The following is a 13,318-nucleotide window of genomic DNA, read 5'->3' on the forward strand; positions in this document are numbered from 1 at the left end:
AGCTTTGTTTTGGATCTCTTGGGTCTTTATGGTCTGTTCTGTTTCCACAGCTGGATACAGAGTATAGAAAAAAGTGGGACGCCCTGGTGATCAAGCTGGAAGTGATCGAGAGGGATGTGGTTAGTGGTTCTGAGGTTCTTCACTGGGTAACCCATTTTCCTGTGAGTATTTTCACCTCTGCTTTTACTTTTATCATGTCCATGTGAGGCAGAGCACTAATCCTGCCCCTCCTTTTCTTTAGTATCCAATGTACTCACGGGATTATGTGTATGTTCGGCGGTATAGTGTGGATGAGGAAAACAACGTGATGGTGTTGGTGTCACGGTATGTGTGGTGGCTCCTGCTGGGTTCCTTTAGCGTGTCCTTCATTCATACATGTGTGGTGGGAGTTTGCCTTATGAGTCAAGCCCGGGCCCTGTGCATCCCAGCTAGAATGTGAGTGGACTGGGACTGGTGACTATCTCAGAGGATTGAAGGGATACAAGCTTTTCATTAAACTAATCCTTTAGTTCCTTAATGTTGATAATTAAAAAAAGAAATGCTCTTTTCCTCAACACAAAGCCTAGTGAGCCAGGAATCACCAACTTAACTCACTGTTTTTAGTACCTAGTTTATACTCACTCATCTTTGTGACTTTTCTGATGTATTTTAAAAATTAGAGGCTGCCTTTTAGATTTTCCTCTTAACTTCAGCTCCCATGCTGTTCTGTATGTAGACATTACTCAGAGTTGCCCTCACTTCTCTCCCTCCCAGGGCCGTGGAGCACCCTAGTGTGCCGGAGTCTCCGGAATTTGTAAGGGTCAGATCCTATGAATCCCAAATGGTTATCCGTCCCCACAGGTCATTTGATGAGGTGAGTTCTACATCATCCGAGAGGTGATGTGTTAGCGGCTTATGAATTTTCTCAAGGAATGCCTTTGATCTGAACTGGGGAGGGCGCAGTGGTTCTCACACTTGACTTGCATCAGACTCCGCGGGAGCTTGTTAAAACAGTGCTGGGCTGCGGCCTGAGAATTTGCATGTTTTGAGAAGTTCCCAGGTGAGGCTGCTGCCGCTGGCCTGGGAACCCCACTTCGGGACCCCCGCTGTAGAGTGGTGTACCTGGGGGACCTCCCAAGACAATGTAGTGATGACCCATGGCTCCCATTACCTGAGGGACAGTTAGCAGAAGACCATGGCCCCTGACTCATCGGCCGGTCATCAGCAGCGTTCCTGAGGAGCCAGAGCTAGCACCGATTCCATCAAAATTTCCCCACAGTGGGCAGAACACTTGACCGCCTTTCTGGGCTCCTCTTTACTTGTCTGTAAAATGAGAGAGACTAATGCTCTCTGCCTTCTTTAAAAAATTTTTTATTTTATTTATTTATTTATTTAGGCTGCGTTGGGTCTTTGTTGCTGCACGTGGGCTTTCTCTAGTTACTGCGAGCGGGGGCTACTCTTTGGTGTGTGGGCTTCTCATTGCGGTGGCTTCTCTTGTTGCGGAGCACAGGCTCTAGGCGCACGGGCTTCAGTAGTTGTGGCTCGTGGGCTCTAGAGCGCAGGCTCAGTAGTTGTGGCTCACGGGCTTAGTTACTCCGCGGCATGTGGGATCTTCCTGGACCAGGGCTCGAACCCGTGTCCCCTGCACTGGCAGGCGGATTCTTAACCACTGCGCCACCAGGGAAGCCCTAGAGCAGTATTTTTCAAACCACGCATTGCTACCCACTAGTGGAAGACAAAATTAATTTAGTGCTTAAAGAGAAAAGGAATAAATAGAATAGAAACTGAGTGTAAGCATATTTCATGAAACTTTTGTTTGATTACGTAAGTATGTACAAGTGTGTGTGTGAGAGACAGAGTGAGAGAGAACTTGGTTACAGTGTAAAAAGGAGTATTTACAGTGTATTGTAAATACAGTTAAAAAATGTTTTAAAAGTCCTTGCTTTAGAAGCTAGACAAGAAGGCTGCTGTCAATAGCTAGCTGCTTTTAGGAAGGGGAGCCTGGCTGGTGACGGTGGGAATTAGAATTGTGCCTCACTCTTTTCCTTTATGTTGCTTTTGAAATTTAAACCTTGTCTGTGTATTTCCTATTTGAAAAAAAAGTGACTTGAGTCCGAGCATTACTGCCTTTAGAAACCCTGACCATGAAACAGCTAAGGCAGAGTTTGGCACCTAGCAGAGTGTGTTGCACCCAAAAAATAACTTCTTTCAGCTGGGGTGGGGGAACAGTATGAATTATCTGTGTAAGTCTTTTAGCATATTGTGGCAAGCTCTTAAGAGAAAGGTGAGACTTGAGTTGGTTCTTATAAAAAGGCAGACTGTGGATAGAGGAAAACAGGAAGGACCCTGGAGGTAGAAGACACGATTCAACCAAAGACAAAGATAGGAATGAACTGTGGATGTTGAGAGACTGACTCACTGCTTGGAAAGGAGGGCAGAGTTTAGGGAGGAGTGGTAATTATCTTGACCATGTGCAGAGGGTACTTGAAAACCAGGCAGCTGAGTTTGGGTTTGCCAGATGGAAAGTAGATCCTTGGGCCGAGGTATGGTGTTTTGTTAGGTGTTTTGTTTGTTTGTTTTTTGTGGCCCCGCCTCACGGCTTGCAGGATCTCAGTTCCCTGACCAGGGATTGAACCCGGGCCATGACAGTGAAAGCCCGGAATCCTAACTCCTAGGCAACAGGGAACTCCCTAGTTTTTATGGAAAATTTGAGATGTAGACAAAAGATAAAGAAGTAGAGAGTATAATGAATGAACCCTTTGTATTCATCTCCAGCTCTGACAATGGCCAAACTTGTTTTATCAGTACTCTTTCTGTTCCCTTTCCCACTCCCTGATTATTTTGAAGCAGATTCTAGTTTTGCTATAGAAGAACCAAAGAAGAATTCTTCTATAGAAATTTCAGTATTTATCTCAAAAAGAAAAGGGCTTTTTGAAAACGTAATATCGTATTCCCTAATATCAAATATCTGTAGTGTTCAAATTTTCCTGATCATCCATGTATTTTTTTGTAGTTGGTTTATTTGAATCAGGATTTAGATAAGATCCAGACATTGAAATGGGTTCATACTGTCTGTAGCTTTCTATCTATCTCTTGAGTTCTTCCTCTTTTTTTTTTTTTTTTTTTTAATTTATTTTTGCTGCGCTGGGTCTTAGTTGCGGCACGCGGGACCTTTGTTGCAGCATGCGAGGTCTTTAGTTACGGCATGCATGCGGGATCTAGTTTCCTGATCAGGGATCGATGCCGGGCCCCCTGCATTGGAAGGTGAAGTCTTAACCACTGGACCACCAGGGAAGTCCTTCCCTCCTTTTTTTTCCCTTGCACTTGTATTTATTGAAGAAGCAGGTTCTTTGTCCTGGATCTTGCTGGTTATATTCCTATAGTGTCCATAGTGTCATTTAACATGTTTCTCTGTCCCCTGTGTTTCCTGTATATGGGTACTTTGATCTAGAGGCTTGAACAGATTCAGGTTGTTTGCGGCAAGACCACTTTATTAGAAGGAAATAATGTCTGACTGTCCCTTTCTTTGTGAATTTGGAAGTGATTAATGATTATTGCTCAGATCCACTATATTTCATTAGAGCTTAACAAAATATTGTGTAAATCCTCCATTCTTTCTTCATTTATTTCCATTTATTAGGTGACATACTTTAAGGGAAAATTTCCTCATTAACTATTTGGTTTCCCATAGTTCACAGAGGAAAGGGAAGAGAAATGCTTGATTTGTTTCCTTCATTTACTAGTTTTTAAAATAATGAATTGGTTCTTTCAGCTAGCAGTCCTTCAAAGATAAAGTTTTTTTTTTTTTTTTTTTTAAGAAATGCCATTAGAAACTCAAATTTAAACATACTTGGTTGGTTTTAGTCTGTTCCCAGTTATTCTTATTGGTGTTCAAATTGTCCCATTTTTGGTCATTAGGAGCCTCTTCTTACTGACTGGAGTCCTTTTGACTTGACCTCAGGACTCGCCTGGTTTCTGGTGTTATAAGATGTTCCAGGTTCACCTTGTATAGTTTTAGGTGTAAACCTGGAAATGAGCATTTCTTCTGGGAGCCCTGGTTCCCTTTAAGGAAATGTCATTTAAATACCACAGTTTGGCTTCTAGGAGTTCTCGTGGCTCTGGGCCTACTCATTGTTTTTAGGCCTTTTCAGAAGGTAGCACTAAGTAATAAATTTTGTTTGTTTGTTTTAAAGATACATCCTAAATGCACACTAGTACTTTTAACTCAAAATTTAGGACTGTAGGGTGTATGTCTTTTTGTCTTTAGGATATGTATGCACTGTGCAAAATGTTGAGGCTTTTTTTTTTTTTTAAAAAGATTTATTTTATTTATTTTTGGCTACATCGCGCCTTAGTTGCGGCACATGCGATCTTCGTTGCGGCATGCGGGATCTTTTGTTATGGTGTGTGGGTTTTTCTCTTCTCTAGTTGTGGCACGGCGGGGTCCAGAGCACATGGGCTCTGTACTTTGCAGCACGCAGGCTCTCTAGTTTGAGGCGTGCTAGCTCCCTAGTTGTGGCGCACAGGCTTAGTTGCCCTGTGGCATGTGGGATCTTAGTTCCCTGACCAGGGATCAAACCCACGTCCCCTCCATTGTAAGGCGGATTCTTTAGCACTGGACCACCAGGGAAGTCCCCAGAATGTTGAGTTTTAAGGTCACTTGAAATAGGTCCTCTCTTCGTGGTTTTTCCTATCAACTCAGTTCACAGTTAGGTTCCTTGTTGTCTACTTTTGATTTTTAGGTAACTAAAAATATAAAATATAATTTTGTTTTTTTAAGTAAATTAAAAATATATAAATATAATTAAATATAATTATTTAAATATTTATATATAATTTTAAAATATAATTTTGTTTTATTAAATAATAGATTTATATATAATTTTATATAATTATAAATTATAATTAAAATTATATAATACATAATTATATGTATTTATATAATATATAATATATAATTTATATATATAAATATATAATTATTTTATATATTATATAAATTTATGTAATTTATATATCATATAAATTTATATATAATTATAATTTTTATATAATTATAAATTATAATTAAAATTATATAATATATAATTTTTAAATATAATTTTGTTTTATTAAATAATTTAAAAAATTGTGTTTTCAAAGTCAAATATGTAAAATAAGAAATAGAGTGATTTGCTTATATCCCTGTTGCATCTACCCAGTTCCTTCCTTCTTCCTGTAGGTAACCACTGTTTTCAGTTCTGGCTTCTTTTTTTTCCATATAAGCGGTAGTGGATGATCTCTTACCCCTTTGGGTGGAGCATAATTGGTTCAGACCTCTCCTGGGATCGGGACACCTGTAAATCTCTTAAATCCCTGTCCTTCACTGTACCCATGAGAGGTTGAGCCAGAGAGAATGGGTGCATGGACCCTGTGGTCAGAATTCTGGGTTCATCTTGGCTCTCGTTGAGTATGTGGGTGACCTTGGGCAAAGTCCCTGAACCTCTTTGTGCTCAGTTTCCTCATCTGTAAAATGGGGGATATTGGTGCCTACATTATAGGATCGTTGTGAGGGGTTGAAGCAGTTCCTGACAAGTGGTTAAGTGCTGTTTACATGTTTGTTGTTAGCAGTAATGGTAGTAGAGATCATATCATTTTGGTAAAGATTAAGATACTTAAACATTGGGGGTATGTGTTGGGGTCCTCAGGACCACCCCCCCATTCGAAGATCGAGTAAAAGGACGCACAGGACTCAGCTTGTAGTTTTACTCATGGCTGAGATTTATTACAGTGATGGAAAGATGCACAGCTAGATCAAAAGGGGAAGACACAGGCGGAGTCTGGAGGAACCCACTGCAGTCTCCCCATGCTCTCCCTCCCGTGAGGGCCCACGGAGCACATCCTCTCCCAGCTGCAACATGCGTGCGATGTTTCTGCCCAGGGAAGCCCAGTAGAGACTCAGCGCCCAAGATCTGTACTGGGGGCTGGTCACATGAACGCCCTCTGCCTAGCGTGTCCTAAAATCCCAGACCCCCAGGAGGAAAGCAGGTGCTCAGTATGAAGTGCATTGTTTGCACAGAGGAGACACAGGGAGCCACACTTAGCGCTTAACTGTTGACTGGAGCCAAGTTCCCAGACACCAGCCGGGGCCAACCTCATGAGATGGTGACCTCTCAGGTCTTCAGTGTTCACTCTTTTCTGCTCACGGTGAAAAACTGCCACCCTCCGCCTCAGAGTCAGATCTTGGTTATTCTGTGGTACTGGATATGGAGGCTGTGGGGATAGTTCCGGTACCTTCATCTTTGCTGTTTTTCTTTTCCAGAATGGCTTTGACTACTTGCTGACGTACAGTGACAATCCCCAGACAGTGTTTCCTCGTTACTGCGTTAGTTGGATGGTTTCCAGTGGTGAGTGGGCGCTTGTGTACAGGGCCTGGACCTGGGCTGAACATTTTGTTTTTCTCTGGCTTCTTGGTGGCTTCAAGGAGATTAGTACTTGTCTCACTGGAGCCCTTCCGAGTTCATTGTTGAATACTACCTTGAAGGTAGTAAAGCCTCCAGCTGCAGTTTGGTGGAGTAAGAATTCTGGAGACCCAAAAAGGAACTTATGCCCAGAGGCAAGCTGAAGAACATTCTATGTATATTAATGCATTTAAAATTTTTCTTCTTAGATAGTGTTGAAAGCCATAAATCTGGCATAGAAAATGTGGTTATAGGACAGTCACCCGGAGAAAGGGGCCATCACCCTTCTTACTTAACGGAGGCTACCCATCTCTGCTGTGATTGCATCTTTCCCTTCCAGTCTCTCGCCTTAAAAGCAGCCTCACGTGATTTTCTTTCTTCTGGTTCTCTGTAGGCGGCTTCTTACACCTCAGGGGGAGAATGGAGAGGAGATTAGGTGTTTCCGTTTGACATTTCTCTAAACAAAATTGGCAGATATTTATGCTGTGCCACTGATAAATGATATTTTGATCACATAAGAGAGCCTTTGGGGATTTATGTGGCCTGATCAGCACCCCTTTTCAAAGGATCTCAGAGGTCATGGGTTGTTTTCACTCCCTAAAAGTTTTTGTTGTCTGTCAGTCCGTCTGTGATCTCTATAGGCAGTCATTGGCTCCTTACCAGGAAAGAAATAGGCCCTTCTAATTTTGAGCCTACTGTTGGTTTGTATGTCAGCCTACCTACCCAGATTTCCCTCTCTCCCAACAGGCATGCCAGATTTCCTGGAGAAGCTGCACATGGCCACTCTGAAAGCCAAGAACATGGAGATCAAAGTAAAGGACTATATCTCGTCTAAGCCTCTGGAAGTGGGTAGTGAAGCCAAGGCCACCACCCCATCTTCTGAGCGGAAGAGCGAGGGTAGCTGTGGCCCTGCCCGGATTGAGTACGCCTGAAGGACTTTCAGATAAGCAGGAACAGGCTGCTTCTAGCCCTGTCTCTGTGTCTTATCACTCACTCTGTTGCAGAACAAACAGGACGTGTATTTGAAGGCGTCTGCTGTAACCACCAGTGCAAGATAATTCAATACTGGTGTCCGGTCTTGTTCAGAGCCCTACTGCTCTTTATTAAAACAGAAGAAGGAGGCATCCGAGGGGGCATCGTCATGTTCTCAGGCCAAGCATTTGGAAATTTGGTGTTTCGCTGAGCTAATCTGGAACAAGCCTCTCACCTCAGGCCAGAGGGGACAACATCTTTTGCTTCCTCTGCGTGGTTTCCTCTGCCCACATTCCATTCTCAGCCTCGGTTCTGCAGCACTCTGGGTTTCCTTCGGTTCTGAAGGTCCAGCTGGACCACCGGGACGGTTGCGTCTTCAGTGAGGGATCGTGGGGAGTGCCTTTGGTCACGGTCCTGGTGTTGAGTGGGTGTGAACTGTTGCTTGGCAGTGTAAGTGCCTTGTCCTCACCTTCTCCTGTCCTTAGGGACATAAAGTTTGTACCAAGAAATATCACTCTTGGCCTCCCATTCACACCCCATTGACTCCCTCTACCCAGAGCAGTTTCCTTTGAGTTGACCAGTTCTTCTGTATTCGTGTGCTGTATTCATCTGGGTCGTTGCCTCCTCCCGCAGGCCGTTTACCAAGAACACTGGGAGACGGTGGCTCTCTGTATCATCAGTGTTTTTGATGGGGTCAGTGGAGATGCTCGACACATTACACTTTAGCTCTGTTTTTTTTTTTTTTTAACCTTTGTTAAACAGTGGGAATTGGGGAGTTGAATAGGATTTTTCCATAGTCTGACTGTATAGAAAACACCATTTTGATTGAGGTGCTGTTTTTCACACTTCAGGTTTGACTGGATGCTGAGCACTTGCCCATCCTGGAAGGCTAAAGGCAGACGAGTGGGGATTGGGCGCCTCCCTTGCAGCTCTCAGAGCTGTAGACGAGCTGTGTGAACAGATAGATGGAACCTTGTCCCAAGTGCTAATGTAAAGGGGGATGTGGTTTATGTGACCCTCTTGTCCCTCTGAAAAGCTTTTCCTCCTCTTCCAAGCTAAAATAAGAGCAGACTACGTTGTTCAGATAAAGTCACAACCAGATGGGGTCCATTTGGCCTGGCTGAGTTGGCTTATGGTCGTGCTGCATTCTGACTGGAGAAGCGGGAACAGCTTTCAAATCCTCCTCCCTCCCCTTGTTTCTTAGAATTTGAATGACCAGATTGCTCCCTACCCCAACTCTCTACCCTTTTGTGTTGTTGAAAGGGGAGCTAAACCTGAGACGAACTTCAAGCCCCTCGACCTTTCTGTTGCCTAAGTACTGTGCCAAGGAAATGCCTGCCCCAGTGTTTCAAGTCTTGCGTTCTCTGCGTCGTTGGCAGAGCAGGGAGATGCATCAGGCAGTCCCAGCTTCTTTTCGTTGATCGTGTCTCTCTCCTCATCCCCAGGACCTGACAGGCCAGGAGGAGGCCCTCGGTTATGTTGGAAGTTAGCGCCTGTGATTGTTGGGACGTGGGTGGTGTGGGCGAGTGGCGTGAGTGCACATGTGATAAGGGGCTGGGCGTTGCCCATATGCTTTGTGGCAATTTGACTCTGCACTTGGGGTTGGTCTATACAGTTACTTATGTCATTGTAATGATTTCACTCCTGTGACATTTTTATCAAATGTGTGAATAAATACATAAAGATTGGTATGAAAGAGTGTGTCTTTGGACAGATGTTGGTAGGGAAATCTTGCATACTGGGCTTATTATTTCTTCCTGATCATAAAGTTGAAGTGTGTTTCTGCTCATAGAGTTGGCACTTGGAAGCGGCAGGGCTTGGTCTTTCTTGACGGTAACTGACACACCGCTCACTACCTTGTCTAGACTGTAAGCCCTTTCCAGGTGACCAGTTTGGCAACTGAAAACAAACCACCTGTTTGCACTTCTTTGTCTTGATCTACTAGTAACCCACACCCTTTGCTTTAAAAGAAGGATTGACTTGGAGGAAACAGTTAGAGCTTTGCTGGGAGGGAGTGAGGAGAGGAGGGGACTTGGGCTGGGGCTGGAGTCCTGGGGCTGGAGAGGGAGGGTGGTGAGCGCAAAACCGAGGGCATGGTTAGGTCACACAGGCAGTTCTGCTGGAATGCAGATTTGTGCCAAGGTGATTGATACGTTAGAGACACTGAGCATAGCATGAATTTTGAGTTTATGTGTAATTTTTGCCTGTGGGAGACACGAGGTGAACACGGATGCACACCCAAACTACGACAGCTCTTTCCTCCACATTGCTCTCAGATGATCTCTGGAAAGACACCTGTGCTGGAACACTACTTGTCAGAGGTCGTATGCTGCAGGTGCACGTGTGTGTGTATAGTCTCACATTTGTTTCTTTGTTTTGTTTTGGTTTTTTAAATATTTATTTATTTATTTGGCTGTGCCGGGTCTTAGTCGCAGCATGCGTGAGGGATCTAGCTCCCCGACCAGGGATTGAACCCGGGCCCCCTGCATAGAGAGCACGGAGTCTTAACCACTGGACCACCAGGGAAGTCCCTGTGTAGCCTCACATTTGGAGAGTTGGTCGCTGCACTGGCCTTCAGCCTGCTGTGGACACCCCTGCTCAACACCCCTGCCATTCTCCAGGCTCTGTGTGAACACTTCACGGAGAAGCAGCTGAGTTCTTGACTGAGCAGCATTTCTGTTGTCGGATAGCTCCGGCTTTCAGAACGTTCTTTACATTGAGACCAGATGGGCCTCATACTGTCTACCGATGGGTCAAGCCCTGTCCTTGGAGCAACACTGGAAAACTCTCCCATGGGACAGCGCTTCATGTTCTTGAAGACGGTGCTCATGTGACAGCTTTTCCCAGGCTTTATGTCACCAGCAGCTTCAAAAATCCTCCAACTTTTTATTTTGAACAATTTCATACATATAGAAAAGTTGAAAGAGTAATTAAAAAAACCTTATATACCATTTCCGTACCTTTGCTGGTTGTTAACAAAGGCTTTATCTTCCTCTCCGTATACACTTTGCTATGACTGGACTGTATCCTAAAATTCATATGCTGGGACCCTAACTCCAACATGATGGTGGAGATGTGGCCTTTGGAACGTGATAGGTTTAGATGAGGTCATGAGGGTGGGTCCCCATGATGGGATTAGTGCCCTTATACAAGAGCTGCCAGAGGCTTGTTCTCCCTCTCCACCTGTGAGGACACAGGTTGGAAAGCCAGAGAGAGCTCTCACCAGGAAATGGAATCGACTAGCATCTCGATCTTGGATGTTCAGCCTCCGGAACTGTGAGAAGTAAATTTCTGTTGTTTAAGCCACTCAGTCTGGTATTTTGTTATGGCCTGATTAGACTAATACACTTTTTCATGACCATTTGAAACTAAGTTGCAAACATATTTCACCCCTAAATACTGGAGCATGTTTTTTTTTTTTTTCCCCCACGCCATGCAGCATGCAGAATCTTAGTTCCCTGACCAGGGATCAAACTGATGCCTCCTGCAGTGAAAGCACGAAGTCCTAACCCCTGGCCTGCCAGGGAAGTCCCCGAGCATGCTTTTTTATAATAGGGATATTCTGTGTAACCACAATGCCATTAGCACACAGATAAACAATGTCATAATATCTCATAATTCAGTCCATATTAAAATTTCCCCAGTTGCCCCCTATATGACTCTAGCAAACTCCCCTCAGTAGTTGTGGCATGCAGGCTCAGTAGTTGTGGCTCACGGGCTCTAGAGCTCAGGCTCAGTAGTTGTGACTCACGGGCTTAGTTGCTCCGCAGCATGTGGGATCTTCCCGGACTGGGCTTGAACCCCTGTCCCCTGCATTGGCAGGTGGATTCTTAACCACAGAGCCACCAGGGAAGTCTAGGAAATTCTTTTCAAAATGAAAATATCCTTCATAAAATTTGAGAACTCTTAATTTCTAACAAATAAGCTTGAAAAATGTCTAAAAAATTAAACTATAACCTTTGGATGGAAGTGATTTTGATGTAAAATGTGCCTGTTCTTACAAACCCCAGTAGTACTTGATAGAACATTATTCCAAAGCGACTCCCAGGCCACACACTGTCACAGTTGCTTTAATAACCTCATTCTGGTTGATTCTGGTCCACAAATGCATTTAAAATTCTTTTCATACAGATAACATAAATGACCTAACTTTATTGTCTATTTCTTTTTTAATAAATTTATTTTTTATTTATTTTTGGCTGGGTTGGGTCTTTGTTGCTGCGCAGGCTTTCTCTAGTTGGGGCGAGCGGGGGCTATTCGTCGCGGTGTGCGGGCTTCTCATTGCGGTGGCTTCTCTTGTTGCGGAGCACAGGCTCTAGGCACACGGGCTTCAGTAGTTGTGGCTTGCGGGCTTAGTTGCTCCGTGGCATGTGGGATCTTCCTCAACCAGGGATCGAACCCTTGTCCCCTGCATTGGCAGGCAGATTCTTAACCACTGCGCCACCAGGGAAGTCCCTTATCATCTATTTTTAAAGAGCCTCACCATACCTAAAAAGGTAGGGTGGATGTTTGAACGTAGCAATGTTTGGGTGTTTTTGTGGTTAATGCATTTTACCATATCTTAAAACTCTGCTGTTTACCATGTCTTAAAACTCTCTGCTCTAACATGAGTTAGGATTATGTTCATCCTTGAGGGACAGAAACCCACAATATGGCCTAAACAAGACTAACGTTGATGTTCTTTTCTGAATGTAGCCGGTCCAGGGCTGGCACAGTGGCTCCTTGGTCCTCCCAGACCCAGGCTTCTGCAGTCATGTCCTGCCCTCATCACACAGGGGTGGATTCAGTTACATCAGAATCTCTGGGGTGAGACCCAAGCATTGTGTTATAATTCCAGATATATTATAGTTTGTCAATGCTCTTCCTAAAAGGTGGAGCCCAGGACTACACTTGACTCTGTTCCCTGGCAGGTGAGCGTCGTGAGGACGGGGCCTGTGTCTGCTTACTGCCCGGTGGGGCCTGCTTCCCCTCCAGCCATCACGTCTGTGCTCTGCCAGTGGGAAGGAGCAAGGGGAAAAGAATGTCTCTCCCCCTTGAGGACCCTTCCCAGAGTGGCACATCATTGCTGCTTAAAACCGCAGGGACCAGAACTTAGGCCAAAGACCACACCCAGCTGCTGAGAGGCTATACTTTGAACAGCCATGTGCCCAGTAAAAATTCAGAGGTCGGGAATTCCCTGGTGGTCCAGTGGTTAGGACTCGGCACTTTCACTGCCAGGGCCCAGGTTCGATCCCTGGTCGGGGAACTAAAATCCTGCAAGCTGTGCAGCGCAGCCAAAAAAAAAAAAAAAAATTCAGAGGTCATTTTGCTGAGGAAGAAGGAGAGAACGGAAATGGGGGCAGCTGGCAGGCTTTGCCAATTTACAGCTAAGAGACACCTACAACTTTAAGTGCATCACTTCAAAGACTCTGGACTCAGTTAAAAAGGCAAAAATGCCAGGAGATATTCTAGTTTGCTAGGGCTGCCATAACAAAGTACCACAAACTGAGTGGCTTGAGCAACAGAAATGTGTCGTCTTCCCAGTTCTGGAGGCCGGAAGTCTGAGATCAAGGTGTCAGCGGGGTTGGCCTCCCCCAGCTTCTGGTGGTTGGCAGCCATCCTTGGCTTCCCTTGGGTTCTAGATGCATCCCCTCACCTCTGCCTTCACGCTCACGTGGCATTCTCCCTCTGTGCATGGGTCTATGTCCAGATTTCCCCTTTTTGTAAGGACACTGGTCATATTGGTGACAAGCCCATTCTATTCCAGTATAACCTCATCTTAATAACCTAATGACATCTCAATGACACTATTTCCAAATAAGGCCACATTCCGTGGTGTTGGGGGTTAGGACTTCAACATAGGAGTTTTGAGGGGAAACAATTCAACCCGTAACAAGGGGAGAGCGCAGAGAACTCAATTTCAGAACGACTTTTCAAAAGCAATAACC

The 13,318-nt window shown here is 44.6% G+C and overlaps 1 protein-coding gene and 1 non-coding gene across 2 annotated transcripts in view; both read left to right on the forward strand.

Moving 5' to 3' along the window:
• STARD7 (StAR related lipid transfer domain containing 7) overlaps positions 1–9,087 on the forward strand; it is a 21,816-nt gene extending 12,729 nt beyond the window's left edge. The window contains exons 4-8 of the mRNA XM_059942480.1: positions 51–161; positions 242–324; positions 754–853; positions 6,281–6,365; positions 7,167–9,087. Coding sequence (XP_059798463.1) covers positions 51–161; positions 242–324; positions 754–853; positions 6,281–6,365; positions 7,167–7,351 — 564 coding nt within the window. The 3' untranslated portion in view covers positions 7,352–9,087. The remainder of the gene's footprint in view (positions 1–50; positions 162–241; positions 325–753; positions 854–6,280; positions 6,366–7,166) is intronic.
• A 3,477-nt stretch (positions 9,088–12,564) lies between these two features.
• Positions 12,565–12,636, forward strand: TRNAE-UUC (transfer RNA glutamic acid (anticodon UUC)). Its single transcript has one exon. It is a non-coding gene; the product is annotated as a tRNA-Glu (tRNA).
• The last annotated feature ends 682 nt before the right edge of the window (positions 12,637–13,318 follow it).

This window comes from Balaenoptera ricei, chromosome 13 (assembly GCF_028023285.1).
Source record: "Balaenoptera ricei isolate mBalRic1 chromosome 13, mBalRic1.hap2, whole genome shotgun sequence".
Lineage (NCBI taxonomy): Eukaryota > Metazoa > Chordata > Mammalia > Artiodactyla > Balaenopteridae > Balaenoptera > Balaenoptera ricei.